The 16,973-nt window shown below is 40.1% G+C and overlaps 1 protein-coding gene and 1 long non-coding RNA gene across 4 annotated transcripts in view; one reads left to right on the top strand and one right to left on the bottom strand.

Annotated features, from left to right (window-relative positions):
- LOC134809567 (uncharacterized) overlaps positions 1 to 10,572 on the bottom strand; it is an 80,563-nt gene extending 69,991 nt beyond the window's left edge. For 2 of the 3 annotated variants that reach the window (XR_010155630.1, XR_010155629.1), the window contains exon 1: positions 10,451 to 10,572. This is a non-coding gene — a long non-coding RNA (uncharacterized LOC134809567). The remainder of the gene's footprint in view (positions 1 to 10,450) is intronic. The other variant, XR_010155628.1, reaches the window with a different exon arrangement.
- C3H3orf49 (chromosome 3 C3orf49 homolog) lies at positions 1,325 to 15,592 on the top strand. The gene is made up of 5 exons (XM_016941441.4): positions 1,325 to 3,229; positions 6,884 to 7,203; positions 11,228 to 11,352; positions 14,740 to 14,853; positions 15,309 to 15,592. Exons 1-5 carry the CDS (start codon positions 3,105 to 3,107, stop codon positions 15,504 to 15,506), a joined length of 882 nt encoding a protein of 293 aa, XP_016796930.2. The 5' UTR covers positions 1,325 to 3,104; the 3' UTR covers positions 15,507 to 15,592.
- Positions 15,593 to 16,973: the final 1,381 nt, after the last annotated feature.

A 16,973-nucleotide genomic window follows, 5' to 3' on the forward strand; every position in this document is an offset into this window, starting at 1 on the left:
ACCTGAGCTCAGGAGTTCCAGACCAGCCTGAGCAACACGGTGAAACCTCGTCTCTACTAAAAATACAAAAAATTAGCTGGGTGTGGTGGCACGTGCCTGTAACCCCAGCTACTCAGGAGGCACAAGAATCGCTTGAACCCAGAAAGTAGAGGTTGCAGTGAGCGTGGTGCCACTGCACTCCAGCCTGGGTGACAGAGTAAGATGCTGTTTAAAAAACAACAACAACAACAAACAAACCAAAAAAACCTCAACAACTCCCCATTGCTCTGTAGATCAAGACCAAAATCTTTAATTTGATCTATAGGACTCAAGAGATTTGGTCCTCCCTCCAGCTTATCACACACATCTACCTCTTTGCTCCAGCCACCCTAGCTTTCTTCCACATTTTCTTTTCTTTCCTTTTTTTTCTTTTTTTCTTTTCTTTTTTTTTTTTTTTTTTGTGAGACAGAATCTTGCTCTGTCACCCAGGCTGGAGTGCAGTGGCGCGATCTCGGCTCACTGCAAGCTCTGCCTCCCGTGTTCACGCCATTCTCCTGCCTCAACCTCCTGAGTAGCTGGGACTACAGGCACCCGTCACCACGCCCGGCTATTTTTTTTGTATTTTTAGTAGAGATGGGGGTTTCACCACGTTAGGCAGGATGTTCTCAATCTCCTGACCTCGTGATCTGCCCACCTCGGCCTCCCAAAGTGCTGGGATTACAGGCGTGAGCCATCGCACCTGACCGCTTTCTTCCACATTTTCAAAGACATTGGGCTTCTTCCACCTCCGGGCTTTGGCACATGCTGTTTCATCTGCCTGGGTCACACAAATTTTCACACGATTGGCTCTTTTCCCTGTTCAGCATTCAGGACCAATGACCTCATTGGACAGGCTTTCCTAACGCTCCATCTAAAGTCACTCCTCATCCTCAGTCACTCTATCCCATCATCCTCTTTTACTTTTTTCATAACATTTACTACCAGCTGAAATTAAATTGTTCATTTCCTTGTTACCTGCATCTCCCACAGCATATTAAGTTATATGAGTTCAGAGATTTTGTGTATGTTGTTCACTGCAGTATCCCTGGTGTCTAGGGTGGTGCCTGGGAACCACTAGGCATTCAAATATTTGTTAAATAACTGAATGACTCAAAGAAGCTTGGGAGGTAGCAGTTATTACTCCTGCTTTACGAACGAGAAAATGAAGGTCCAAAGAGGTTTTCGTTACCCGCCCAAGGACCCATAAGCTTGGAAGGGGTAGATCTAGAATGTAAATCCAGACACAGCTCAAAATTGATGTCTCTCTATACTCTAACTCTTTCCCCCCCCATCCCACTCCTTCTAGTTCTGTCATCTGCTTCAGGACTCCTTTGGGAACCTACAAGTTTTGTCACAGATGCCACAGCAGCAAGTGTTTCAGCCTATTACATACACACATACATGCAGACATGCACACACAGAGACATGTACATAGACACCCATGCACAAATAAAAAACAGCTCTCTTTCCTAGCATAAAATTCATCTCATTCATCTAGATAATTGATGAAATACAACAGAATTAAGACAGGAGTGCCAATAATTGCATGAAAGATATTGCCCTGTTGCTAAAGAAAATATTCATGTATTCATTTATTCAAGCACCTATTATTTATTGTGCTCTGAGGATGCCAACAGATGAGGAAAAACAGACCAGGGAGGAGCATATGTCCATTTGGCCAAGGCATATTAGATATGCTCTACTTCAGCGTTTCTCAAATAAGGGACAGAGGAACATCTGCACCCACTCTCCTAAAATATGGATTCCTGGGTCTCATTCCCTGCTGAAGCGGAATTTCTATTTCACTTGAATTTTGCCATAAAACTATGGCTTGGGCACTATGAGTTGTCCCACTTTAGGGATGAGAAAACAAGCATGGGTGGGTTAAAATGAATTGGCCAAGGTCACATCGCTAAGCTAGAAATGAGAACTCATGCATAATTCCCAAACCCACTCTCTTAGCCCCTTAACATTATACACTTCATTCTAGACCATTTTAAAGCTCTTTTCCCCAGTACTGAAACATACAAGACCCTCACTACTCCAAGTGCAGTCTGGCATCATCAGCGTCACCTGCGGGTTTGTTAGGAGTGCAAATTCTTGGATCCCACCCCAGATGTACTGTATCGAAATCTGCATCTTAAAAAGACCTCCAGGAAGTTTGTGTGCACTTGAAAGCTTGAGAAGTTGCTCCAGATTATTGATTAATGCAAACACAGAAAGCAGAGTAATTCTTGTAACTCCCAGAACCTTTCTAGAGGAGTTTTTCTTGTTAAGCATCTAGTTATTTGACTGAACAACTCAAACCGCGAGAGGGTAACAGGAATAAATCCTAGTGTCTGCTGCCACCTTGTGGTGAGAAGTTCCATCACAGGCAGAATTCGCTCTTCACCACGAAATAAATGGGGCAATGTTGGAAGGGAGGGGTGGATCAGGTCCTCAATTTAGCAATGTACTTTGAGAGACCACTGCAAAATTCCAAGATGTAATGAAAACCACCCTTGGGGTACATTTTGAGATGTCCAAACAACAACTGGCCTTGTCATATGTGTCCCACAGGACACAGAGAACATTCACCAGCTGTAACTGAGAGATCTAACAGAAGCTCAACTTGTGTTAATCAACGTATCGTTGGTATTCCTATAGGTCCCTACCACTTCAGAGTTCAAATACGCACTTCTGAATGTGGTGGTCAATTAGTGCATGGGTGTTTTTTGTTGTTGTTGTTGTTTGATTTTTTTTTTCTATCCAAATGCCAGCATTGAGGCAATCAGATCATCATTTCTGTATTTGCCTTGTTCAAGAATCTGTGAAGTGTTCCACAAAGGTCCATGGAATTTCACACAGCTCTGTCAAATACATCACTGGTGACCTCTGTGAAGTTGTAAACAGGGCCAGTCCCACAAATAATGTCTCTAACACCTGGAAGGGAATAAGGGAAAGATTCTAAAAATTTCCTACATATTTTATTCCGAATAGCCCACACCTTGACAGTACATTCAGTCACTGGATGATTTTGTATTGAAGTCTGTAAGTTCAAGAACTAAAACAATCCAAAACGGCTACTACAGGTGAAGTTGAGAGCAATGGCCCAACCTCAGCTGTATCTACCAGAACCCTTTAAGATTGCCTACAGAAAAGTTGGACAGTGCCGAAGATTCCAGCAACTCAAGAAGAAAAATGGCTCATTCAAAAGGAAGGGGATAGAAAGGTAACAGAGATTCATTTCCTTTTCTGTCAAATGAGAGTCTTTGGGTTTGGCATAGTGGCATGTCCTTTTAAGCATTGCATTTAGGAATGAGGACTCTGGATGGATTGGCGGGGAGGGTACTGCGTTGGATCAAGAAATCTAGTGTGACAATGTAAGCTTCATTTTATGATCAGAAACATCTTAATTGTAACAGGGAAAACCTTTCCTTTCCACTCGAAATTAAGTTTCAATGTGGCATAGGAGACTAAAATAAGTTCTGATCCTATGTTGATATTTCAGCATCAGAATTTTGGACATCTCACATCCCGTGAACATACTATTATTTTGAAAAGTCATTAGTGCATTCTTCGAAATAGGTCCACGATCAGTGCTTTCTTTCTCCTATCCCAGCAATTTGGGCTGCTGAAATATGTACTAATCACATTTCACTATGGACACATTGTTTAATGTAACGTTAAAACTGCCTTAGACCTGCTATTTTTTGCCAATGACAAAACCATATAGACAGGTATGAAACATCCAAAATATAATATATTTTAATTTGGAAAGTCAGTGTGGTGATTTATTTTCCAATTTCTTTGGGCTTCTCTCTTATCAGGTCCATGGGCTATAGTTCAGACATGTAGAAGTGAGGTGTTTTAATGAGTCCTGGAAGCATCAAAGACCAAGCTTGTGAACTTCCATGGACAAAATAAAATACTGCAGAGATTTCCACTTTCAATGAAAAGTAGGCACTCCGGGGGAAGCAATACAACCAAATAAATTCAGTACCAACACAAAAATATTTAAAAACTTAAGAAGGGGAGGGTTCTGCTCATATCAGAAATTGCAGCAGTGTGTTCCTAGGCTCTGGAGCTAAATCACCTTAGTTAATTATGTTCTAGATAGATTGGGGATGAGAGTGGGGAGGATGGGAATGGGAAACACCTTCTAGAGATTCTGAGACCACTTAGAACTGGGCTTTTAACATGGGTGGTCTTCAAAATTCCTGAATCTCCTGAAACTGTATTTGCATTGTTCTGTGTCAGAGTATGTGTATGTGTGTACATGTTTATAGTAGTAGAATCACTTAAAAATTAAATTATTATTAAAGGAGTCTCAGAGGGGTCTACGGGAGATTAATCCTACCCATAAGTTATCTCTGGGTGAATTAGGAAATGGTGCTCCCTCCTCAGGACATTTTACTGCCATCTGCCAGAAAATCATTATAATAACTATACACAAGTCTAAGGATGAAATTGAATAGCACCCCCTAGAAGTCGTATATGTACATTTTGCAGAACCCTGCCCTTGGTCCCAGAAGGGAGGCTGCTAGCTTCTCCCTTATTTTGCCCTCTAGTGTGGGCTCCCTGCTTGCCTTTTAAGTTAATGGATTTTCCCCATAAGTTAATGGCTTTTCCCCACTGTTCTGATCCACATGGTAATAAAAAGTATCATTTATTGAATGCTTTTTAAGGTTCCAAACACATGAATTATTTCCTTTTATTTTCATAATTCTGAAAAGATTATGCCCATTTTCAAATGAGAAGACCAAAGCTTATAGAGGTTACATGACATGCCCAAGGTCACAGAGTTAGGAATTGTCCTGAGTTAAACCAATACCATTCAACTCCAGTGTCTAGGCTGTCACTGAACCACTTCCCATATATAATTACAGAAAAAGGCTGAATGACTTGGGTTCTGTTTAGAACAGTGTTTTCCTGGAGAGTAGTACATATGCTACTGATGGTACATGAGATATTTTAGGTAATATATGAAGAACATTGTTAATGGTTATAAATTTGTTTTAATCCATATTAGAAATATATGTTATATATTTAATACAATGTGATAGCATAATATAAAACCTGGGATTTCACCCAGAGAAATGAAAACTTATGTTCATACGAAACCTATACATAAATGTTTATAGCAGCTTTATTCATAATAGCCCCAAACTGGAAACAACCCAAATATCCTTCAATCAGTGAATAGTTAAACAAAGTGTGGTACATTCACATCATGGACTATTACTCAGCAATAAAAAGATATGAACAATTAATACACAAAATCTGGATGAATGCCCAAAGAATTATGCTGAGTGAAAAAAAGCATATCTCAAAAAATTACATGATGTATATTTCCATTTACATAACATTCTTGAAAGGACGAGAATTACGCAAACAGAAGACAGATTCATAGATGCCGGTTTAAGAAAGGGGGGACCAGTGGATAGTAGATGTGGCTATAAAACATGAGGGATCCTGGTGTTACTGGAAATGTTCTGTATTCTGACTGTTTCAGTGTCAATATGCTGGTTGTGAAAATATAGTTTTGCAAGATGTCACCATTTGGGGAAACTAGGTAAAGAGCACACAGAATCTCCCTGTATTTCTTTCTCTTTTTTTTCTGTTTTTTTGAGACAGAGTCTCGCTCTGTCGCCCAGGCTGGATTGCAGTGGCGCGATCTCGGCTCACTGCAAGCTCTGCCTCCCGGGTTCACAACATTCTCCTGCCTCAGCCTCCCAAGTAGCTGGGACTACAGGCGCCCGCCACCACGCCCGACTAATGTTTTGTGTTTTTAGTAGAGACAGGGTTTCACCGTGTTAGCCAGGATGGTCTCGATCTCCTGACCTCGTGATCCGCCTGCTTCGGCCTCCCAAAGTGCTGGGATTACAGGCGTAAGCCACCGCACCTGGCCCCCTCCCTGTATTTCTTACAATTGCATGTGAAACTATAATGATCTCAACATTAAAATTTTAATTTATAAAACACCGAAATTTCATGGATATTATTACTTTGGGTGAAGCTAACAAAAAATAGTTAATTGAGGAAGAATATTAGGTAATAATTGTATCACCGTACAGGTGATACTCTAGCACAGTGGTGAACAACACAGACCTCAGGATCAGATAATCTGGACATAAATTATTTAATCTCTCCAAGCTTTAATTTCTTCATGTGTGAAGTAGAGATGAGAATATAAAGATTAAATTATGTTATACACATGAAAGCACTTGGAAGAGTGTTTAGCACACAGAAAGCTATCAGGAAATGTTGTCTATTGTTTAGTCTATTGTGTATAATAAAATATGCCAAAATTATGAAGATGGTACACGTAGTCACTATATATGAGTTTACAGTATGTTATCTAAATGAGTGTTTTATGTAAATGCAGTACTTATGGGGCCTTGGAGGTTACTCCTCATTGACTACCCTAGCAGACTCTCTCATCTTTTATTACTTTCACTTTGAAACTGCCAAATCTAGCAAAAACTATGTCAAACTATCATTGAAATAAGATTGCCAATTTGCCAATATAAGTTAATGGATTCCAACAGTCAGACCTGGATTAAAGTCTGCATTCAGCCCTTGGTCAATTAATTTAAACCATGTCTCAGTTTACTCATAAGTAAAATGAAGATAATAATATAACCTACCTCTAACAGTACTGTGTTTAAATTAAATAGCAGCCAGATTACTATAATTTGGTAACAAAACGCCAAGTAGTTGCTTTGGCTTTATTTTTCTGTGATTTGATTCTTGGTCTTCAATTTCATTTTTTTTTTCTGAATTGTATAATTGGTTCACATTTGAAGTTTGTGTTTTAATGATTTAAATTTTTCACTTTTAACTTTTCAGTTTCCCTAATATGAACCATTTTTATTTTGTTTAGATGGCATAGAGCTGTGTTTACCAACTTACTGAAACAAAATGAATTGGTCCCTAAAGAGGAATCATCCAGTGATAGTGACATGGGATTTCATGAAAGCCAGCAAAATCAGAAAAGTAATTTGAAGACGAAAGTGAAGACTGCTTTTGGGAGGATGCTGTCCTACAAGTATAGAAGCAAGCCAGCATGTGCCAGCCAACAGGGCTCCACTGACCATAAGGAAGTCCTCCTGTCAAACACGCAGAGCCTTCTCCCTAGGATTGTCAAGGAGTTTTCATCTCCCAAGTTATTTACAGCAAAAATGAGAAAGCTCTCAGAGAATGGTAATCATATTTGGGCAATTTGTCTTTGGGTTGAGGCCAAGAGGAAGAGTGAAATTAGGATGGATTATCTTGCTACACCAGTATGGCATCCCTGAGGAGCTTGTCTGAAATGCAGAATCTCAGGCCCTACCTGGGACCTTTTGAGTGAGAAGCCACACTTTAGCAAGATCCTCAGTTGGCTTGTATGTTCATACCGTTGTGTGTGTGTGTGTGTGTGTGTGTGTGTGTGTGTTTAGATGGAATCTCGCTCTATCACCCAGGCTGTAGTGCAGAGGCATGATCTCGGCTCACTGCAACCTCTTCCTTCCGGGTTCAAGCAATTTTCCTCCCTCAGCCTCCTGAGTAGCTGGAACTACAGGAGCATGCCACCACACCCAGCTAAATTTTGTATTTTTACTAGAGATGGGGTTTTACCATATTGGCCAGGCTGGTCTTGAACTCCTGACTTCAGGTGATCCGTTCGCCTTGGCCTCCCAAAGTGCTGGGATTACAGGTGTGAGCCTTGCTCATACCTTTTGAGAAGCATTGAATTGGATTGCCTTGGAGGTTCCTTCCAGTTCAATTAAACAGTGTTCTAATCAGTTTAAAGTCACTTTTTATTTAAATATATATGTGTGTATATATTCATATATACATATATATTTATTGGAAAATCAAAATCAAGGGGGATTTTTGGTTTTGTTTCTGGAAAAAGTAGTGATGCAGACTTTCACATGGCTACTTCTAACAGTGGAGGGGGTAGTGAGAATTAAATGAATAAAATGTATAACTGGTAAGTCATAAAGAATGCTCACTTTTATTGCATTTACTTTCTATGTACTGTGTGAAAGAATTAATATTTGAACTGTTAACTTTAAGTCGTTTTTGCAACTAGTAATAATGCCATTTGGCATCCTATGAGTCATGACTAACAATACTACCAATGTTTGCATTCTCATCTGTAGCTTTTAAAAAAATAAATGGAGTCTAGGCCGGGAGCAGTGGCTCACGTATGTAATCCCAGCTCTTTGGAAGGCCAAAGCGGTTGGATCACTTGAGCCCAGGAGTTTGAGACAAGCCTGGGCAATATGGTGAAACCATCTCTACAAAAAATACAAAAAAGATTAGTCAGGCATGGTGGCATGTGCCCGTAGTCCCTACTAGGGAAGCTGAGGTGGGCGAATCGCTTGAATCTGGGAGTCGGAGATTGCAGTGAGCCGAGATTATGCCACTGCACTCCAGCCTGGGCGACAGAAAGAGACCCTGTCTCAAAAAAAAAAAAAAAAAAAAAAAAAAGAAAAAGTCTATTTTTATAGCACTTTTATATTTACAGAAAAATTGAACAGAAAATGTAGAGTTCCCATATATGCCCTCCCTTCCCTGATCCCCACAGCTCCTGTTATTAACATCTTGCTTTAGAGTGGTACATTTACAATCGATGAACCAATATTGATATATTACTATTATTAACTGAAGTTATAGTTTACATTAGGGTTCCCCCTTTATATTGTGCAGTTCTGTGGGATTTGACAAATACCTACTTTTATGTCATACCCTGTCATAACATACATCCACCATTATAGTATCATACAGAATAATTTCACTGTTCTATATATCCTCTGTAGCTTTTTAATGTCCTTCACAGCACAGAATCAGGAAACACACAGCCCTTCTAGTATATATAAATATACATACAACCTCACATTTTACACACCATGATCAGGCAACAAAACTGATGTGTGCTTTTTCCAGGAAAAAAAAAAAACAAAAAAAAAACCTGATGGTTTCCAGCCGACTACTTTCAAACAAACTCTGTGTTCTGGAAAAAGCAGTCATTAATACAAGCATCCAAGCATCTAGCAATTACCTGGTATGGAGTGAGCTGTATACTTCTGTTGAAAATAGCAAAGAGGACATGCTTCTATATTGCTGGGGCTGGAATTGAAGAATCCAGCAGAAAACAGAGGATCAAATTTCTACTCCTAATCTGTGCACTGGTTTATTTTTATCTTAGTTGGAATAACAAATATCAACTAAGATCTCTCCAGAAAACATGCTCATCCTTTAGGATGTAGCTCAAACATTAATACCCTTTGTTGTGGCCCCAAATCAGTTGCTCTTCCCTGCTGACCTTCAAAACATGTTTTTATCTATTTAACAAATATCTGCTAAGTACTTATTATATGACAGCCACAATATTTGGGATAGAGTAGCACATAGAACAGACATAGTCCCTCCCTCATGGAGAGGCTTTCAAACATGCAGAAAATTACATTTGTTCCAAAGGAGCACAGGATGCTATTGAAAGAAATCATAGGTGCTCTAACTTTAGGGGAGGGGTCTCAGGAAAGGCTTCCCCAAGGAAGGGACAACTAAATTGAGATCTGAAGGATGTCTAAGACATAAAGATGGCTTACACAAGGTGGAGGGGGGAGAACAGTTTCCCAGGAATAAGGGAGAGCATGTTCAAGTCACAATATCAAGAGATCACCAGGCACAATTAGGAAATGAAAGAAATCCAGTGGAGGTTGGAACACAGAGAGCTAAGGAGAGGCTGGTTGAATTAGGTAGTAAGGGTGTCTGTCATAGGACACATTGAGAATTTTTAACTTTCTTCTAAGGGTGATAAGAAACCATTAGATACTTTCAAGCTGGGGATTTATATAATCTGATTTGCATTCTTAAAAGATAGCTTTGGTTATCTTTTAGTGTAGACTGGATTGGATGAGGGTAAGCGCAAATGCAGGAAGAACAATAAGCACCCATACATTCTTTCAGGCAAGGAATGACATTAGCTTGGATTAGTCATGGCAGTGGGAATGGGGAGATAAAGGGAGAAATAAGCATAGGTAGAAGTTACAAGAGTTGGGGAAGAGTTGGACAGTGAAGGGTTGGGGAGAGGGAAAAATTTCTGGATCGAGCACTTGCTTTGAAGGTGGAGGCATCATTCACTAAGATAAGGAGCAATGGACCTGGATTGAAAAATAAGTCATGAGTTCTGGCTAGACTTGCTGACATAAGGTCCCTGCCAAATAGCCAAGTGGAAGTGTCAAGTAGGCTAATGTATTCATTGAGGTCTGAGGCTCCCAGAGAAGTCCTTATCAATGGACTTTAAGCAACAAGATGATTTTAGGTGTGTACACTGCATGAAGAACAGTGTAACACACAGCAAATTGCAAACACCCTTTCCCCAATGCTGTCATCCTTTTGAATACATCAAGGAAAATGTCTCATTTAGTGACCCCCTTTTTTAAGAAAAAGAGAGTACCTGTAGTCCCAGCTGCTCGGGAGGCTGAGGCAGGAGAATGGCCTGAACCCGGGAGGTGGAGCTTGCAGTGAGCCTAGATCATGCCACTGCACTCCAGCCTGTGCGACAGAGCGAGACTGCATCTCAGAAAAAAAAAAAGAAAAAGAGAGTAACCTCAGGTTTAGTGCCTTCTGCAAAAAATAACATAGTTTTGTTTTTAGCATAGTAATTTTAATGCCTGTTTACCATACTAGTCTTAAATTTATGGTAGTGTTTTAAAGTTTCCTTGATAAATACATTTATGGAGTTAAGCACTGAATTGATATGTTTTAAAATGTTAAGGAATCCAAAGTTCACCTGGCTCCTGGATATAGGAAAGACAAATCAATGGTATGTAAATGACTGAGCCTTGAGCCACATTTCTCGAAAATAGATAGAAAATTTGCTTTAATCCACAATGAATACCCAAGGGAGGGCCTTGCATGTTAGAGGGTTACTTTTCTAATTCCACAATGGTTCAGGGGAAAAACTTAAATCTCGAAGAGAGAGAGAGGTGGCTACCTTGTCAAAGACTGGGTTGGTGTCCACTGAGGTCATGACCATAACAAAAGGCAAATGCGTGCAGGAGAAAGTGTAAGATTGGGAAGAGCAAATCAATTTTTTATTCTTAACTCTAAAGAAAAAAAAAGCCACTGAAGCAGCAAGTGATGCTGTCTTCTAAGAATACTGTATTTTTAATAGGAAGAATGTGTTCCTCATTGTGATCCTTACAGATTCCTTTTTCCCCCTTTCTTGAAGCGACTATACAACTTGATGTTGTAGAGGCAGAGACAGAGGAGATAACCCAGGGAAACACACTCCTTCGGGCCAGGAGAACCACCAAGCGGTTATCTGTGACATCTCTTCCTTCAGGACTGCAAAAGGTAAAACGCTAAATGAATTTGCCTCTGAAGACTTACACATAACTCAATGTCTAGAGATTTTGCAAAAACCAAGTTCTGTCCTACCATGAGTCCTCCACAATAAGGCCTTTAAATCTGCTGCTTCTGTCTCCTCTCCAAGAATTTAGGGTACTCTCTGGGTCAGATTCTTCTACTTCTAAGCTCAAACTGTTCAGCTTCTACTACATCTGGGCAACAGTGGATGGAGTTTGGATTTTTATAACTGACTTTCTCACTCTTCAAATGTTAGTATATTAGCATTCTGGCCTATCTGTGCATACTATGTGGAGTGGAACTCATTAGACCAGCACTGTCCAGTGGAACCTTCTGTGAAGATGTAAGTATACATTGTCCAATATAGTAGCCGTTAGCCACATTTGGCTTTGAGACTTTGAAATCTGGTCAGTGCAACTGAGGAACTGAATTTTTAATCTTAAATTTTCATTGAAACTAAAATGTAAATAGCCATATGTACAACACAGACAGTGCAGCGTAGATTATCTAGGACTCTCCAAACCAATGCTTTTACTTATCCATAGGTATGCATGGGTTTTGTTTGTGTGTTTGTTTGTTTTGAGACAGAGTCTCACTCTGTCGCCCAGGCTGGAGTGCAGTGGCACAATTTCAGCTCACTGCAACCTCCGTCTCCTGGGTTTAAGTGATTCTCTTACCTCAGCCTCCCATCTAGCTGGGACTACAGGCGTGCACAACCATGCCTGGTTAATTTTTGTATTTTTAGTAGAGACAGCGTTTCACCATGTTGGTCAGGCTGGTCTCGAACTCCTGGCCTCAAGTAATCCACCTGCCTTGGTCTCCCAAAGTGCTGGAATTACAGATGTAAGCCACCGTTACTGGCCACGTATGTATGTTTGATCCTAAATTGCCCAGACTATTTTTCAAAAATAGAACCATGAACTATTATTATTATTATTTTAGATACAAGACTTACCTTAAAGCTATGTTCCAAACTCTAAGTGCTTTAAAAATATCAACTCAGATAATCCTTACAATAGCCCTATAACGTAGGTAGCAATATTATTCTTATTTTAGGGATGGTACTGAGAGTTTAAGTAATTTGCCCACGTAAGTGACAGAGCCAAGTTTCAAACCCAGGAACACCTGGCTCTAGAGTCCTTAGTAGTAATTGCCATGCCACAGACTAACTGTACTGTCCAATATGCTAGTCAACAGCTACATGTCACCACCTATGTTAATTAAAATAAAATAAAATTAGAAGTGCAGTTCCCCAGTTGCACTAGCTACGTTTCAAATGGCCAACAATCGCACCTAGTTAGTGGCTGTCCTATACAGCACAGATACAGAACATTTCCATCTTCACAGAAAGTTCCACTGAACAGTGCTGCTCTTGAACACCACTGTCAGAGTGCATTGATACTAGTTTTGAAGTTTTGCCTTTTGTGTGCTAGGTTCGTATTCATTTTGCCCCTATTATGTTTTAGGCAGTCTGTAGGTTTGGGGGGTATAGGGTGATCCAATGGACATGGTCTTGCTTCTGTGGAACTTACAGTCAAATAGAGGAGATAGACATTAAACCATAGCACCATACTACAGCAGTGGGGTAAGGATAATCTTTTGAACAAATGTTGCTAGAACAAGTGGGCATTCATATAGAAAAAAAATGAAAATTGATCCCTATCTCACACCATATACAAAGATTAATTTCTGTTCAGTTATAGATTTAAGTGGAAAAGGCAAAAATCTTAAAACTCCTGGAGGACAATAAGAATATCTTCATGACTTCAGGATAGAGAAACACTTCTTAGGACACACATAACAATAATCATAAAGATAAAGATGGAGCAATTTGGCTATGATTAAGAATTTCTGTCCATCAAATGGTGTTAGATCAGAGGTTGTCAACTAGCTATAAAAATGTTTTGTTTAGCCCTCAGAATGTTCTCAAAAATATATTTGAATTGGCTGGGTGTGGTGGCTCATGTCTGTAATCCTGGCACTTTGGGAAGCTGGTAAGGGAGGATCTCTTGAGCTCAGGAGGTTGATACCAGCCTGGGCAACATGGCAAAACCCCATCTCTACAAAAAAAATGTAAAAATTAGCTGGGCATGGTGGTACACACTTTTAGTCCCAACTCCTCAGAAGGCTGAGGTGGGAGGATCACCGGAACCCACAGAGGTCAAGGCTTTAGTGAGCCATGATCATGCCACTGCTCTCCAGCCTGGACAACAGAGTGAGACCTCATCTTAAAATATATATATGTATTTGAATTAATTGTCTACATTTAGAAATTAGGATATTTCTAATACAATTCTGGGTTTTCTACTTTCTCTTGAAAAATAAAAAGATTTGAAAATACTAGGCCAATTCCTCATGGCAACAAACAGGAGCTGCGCCAGGGTACTGCAGAAGGTGTGGTCTCTTCAGTCCATACCAGCCCCAACTAGTCCTGCTTTACAAAACTTGCCTAGGCACTAGATTTTACCATAGTTGTATTCAATAAACACAGACATAATGTAGTAACTGCCAAGTATGCTAGTATGCTAGTTGCTTAACAGGAAAAAGTACTGGGTTTTATGAAAGAGAAAAAAGAGGGGTCTTACTTTAGATAGATCAGGGAAGATTCTGCAAGTGACATTTGAGCTGGGCAAGCTGGCAGGGTAGCAGTGGTTCAGCAGACTCCATTTGTAAAGGCAAAGGGTAGGACCCAGATGTGGTCCCATATCCTACTTTGTGTAGGTCTTACAATAGTCCTAATGCTAATTATTAAGCACAAGGGGAAGGAAGAGTAAACTCAGTAAGACTAAAAAGGGCATATTAGCTTGGAGCCATGACCTGGGAATGATTTCCAATTGCAACACTGTTAGGACAGGTACTTGTAACCAGTAAGCCAGGGACAATGGGAAAAGTATCAGGCATGGGGTGAAAAGAACCCAGAGCTTTCTTTTTATGTTTGAAGACGTGACTGCCGTGAAAATAAGGAAACCTGCAGAAACGAGACCAAATTAACAACTAGATCCACTGATAATGAGCTTTCTGGGGCACTGGTCCACAACGGCCCCACACTCTTACTGTGCTCAGCAGCTGCAGAGGCAATTTCTTCTTCTTCCCCTTACGAATGACCTGCTTTTTTCCTGATGCTGTATATTCTTTCAGAGCCAGACAATCTCATTTCTCTGTACCCTATAGATCTCTTCAAAGAGAGCTCTGGGCACAAAGAAGATACTTGGGGTGTGGAGAATAATATGAATACAGTCTGCAATCCAATATTGTTATGTGGCAAATGTTCAGTTTATAAGATAATGTCCTAAGGGTGAGAACTCTTGTTTAAGCACCATCACATAAATAATGTTGGTAGTTCCTAATCTGATGTGTTTTGCATTTTTACCATAGGGGCCATATTCGCCAAAAAAGAGACCACACTTTCCAGCACTTAAAAAAAAGAAGCGTGGCATGGAAAACATCCTTCGAAAATCAGATTTGACAGTAGGAAAGCTTCAAATGCAGGTAGTGGACAAAGGCTTTTAACTTTTGAGTCTCAGAAGCATCAGAGAGCCAGGCTTAAGTAAACGCACAGCCCTGCTAGACAGCATGGGTGTGGGATGAAATTAATGATTAGCATTAAGAAATAATGTTAGCAGGGGGGCATTCTGAAAGTGGCTAAAGGATTGCTAAGGACACCTAGGATGATGCTGTGTACCTGATAAATATTAAATGAATTCAATTAAAATGAAGGCATATACATAGGTTTCTTTTCAGAAGAACTGAGATTGTCTTTATCACTGGGTGGTAAATGTATGCTTTCAAGCTCCATTTGCTATGACTTGAATTAGAATAATATTTTAAGACTTGCAAAATGTCCGCCAGTTCCGAACTCTTCTCTCAGGAAAAGCAACTATCCCTTTGATTTTGACAAGGCTTTCCAACACATGGCTTCATTTCTTTGTATTTATCTGTCATAGGTGGATGACCTCATAGAAACAGTGACTGATAAATCCATGAAGCTACTGGCCCAAAGACATGCTGAGCTTCAACAGTGTGAGTTTCTGGGGGATGAAATTCTTCAGTCTTCTAAACAGTTCCAGAGGATATCCAAGAGAACCATGAGGAAGTATAAATTAAAAAATGTGTGTTTCCCATGTACCTGCTGCTGCTTCTGACTTTGTTCCTGATTCTTTAAAAGTTATCTTCCCTAGGCTGGGCGTGGTGGCTCACGCCTGTAATCTCAGCACTTTGGGAGGCCGAGCGAGTGGATCACTTGATGTCTGGAGTTCAAAACCAGCCTGGCCAACATGGTGAAACCCTGTCTCTACTAAAAATACAAAAATTATCCAGGAGTGGTGGCGGGCGCCTCTAATCCCAGCTACTCGGGAGGCTGAGGCAGGAGAATTGCTTGAACCTGGGAGGCAGAGGCTGCAGTGAGCCGAGATCGCACCACTGCACTCCAGCCTGGGCGACAGCACAAGACTCCATCTCGAAAATAAAAAAATAAATAAAAGTTGTCTTCCAAGAGATTCTTATCTTTTGGTACTTAATCCTGAATAAATCTCTCTAGTGAATTAATCAATGGGGGTGGGGATACGGAGGCAGCATTTTAAAAAAATTCTACCCAATAGTCCTTTAAAAAATAAATATCTTTTTTGAAAAACCGGTATTTGTCTGGGGCACAGTGGCTCACATCTATACTCCCAGCACTTTGGGAGGCTAAGGTGGGTGGATCACGTGAACCCAGGAGTTTGAGACCAGCTTGGGCAATATAGTGAGAATCTGTCACTACGAAAAATTTTTAAAAATTAGCTGAGTATGGCGATGTGTTGCCTGTAGTCCCAGCTACTCGGGAGGCTGACATAGAAGAATTGCTTAAGCCTGGGAGGTCAAGGCTACAGTGAGCTGTGATCAAGCCACTGCACTCCAGCCTGGATGACAGGGCAAGACCCTGTCTCAGAAAAGAAAAAAAAAGAAAAATGGATTTTTAATTCTGAGTCAATATAGGCAAATTTTTGTTTCATAATTCTTACTAATAATGGAAAATAAAAACGATTGTCACAGCATAGCAATTCTGCAAAGAAATTTCTCCCATGACTTGCCAGATGAAATTAGAGGAAGCATTTATAGGTATTATGACACTTTTAATATGACTACAACTGAGCTAATTTTAAACTTTCATTTTTAAAGATAAAAATTATTATTAAAATTACAAAAATGTAACATCATTAAGGTATGATTCATGCAAAGTGTCATGTTTCTGAACTAAAATAAATGGATAAGGATGGAGCTGAACAAGTATTACACATATAATGAAATACTTAAGAAAATTACAAGTGATTCCGCCTTAGCTTAATTTTTAAAAAGATTATAAATTCTTTATGCAAGACAATCTTTTTTTTTTTTTTTTTTTTAGACAGAGTTTCACTCTTGTTGCCCAGGCTGGAGTGCAATGGTGCAATCTTGGCTCACCACAACCTTCGCCTCCTGGGTTCAAGTGATTCTCCTGCCTCAGCCTCCTGAGTAGCTGGGATTATAGGCATGTGCCACCACACCTGGCTAATTTTGTATTTTTTTTAGTAGAGATGGGGTTTCTCCATGTTGGTCAGGCTGGTCTCGAACTCCTGACCTCAGGTGATCTG

The sequence above is a fragment of the Pan troglodytes genome, chromosome 2, assembly GCF_028858775.2.
Source record: "Pan troglodytes isolate AG18354 chromosome 2, NHGRI_mPanTro3-v2.0_pri, whole genome shotgun sequence".
NCBI classification, from domain to species: Eukaryota; Metazoa; Chordata; class Mammalia; order Primates; family Hominidae; genus Pan; species Pan troglodytes.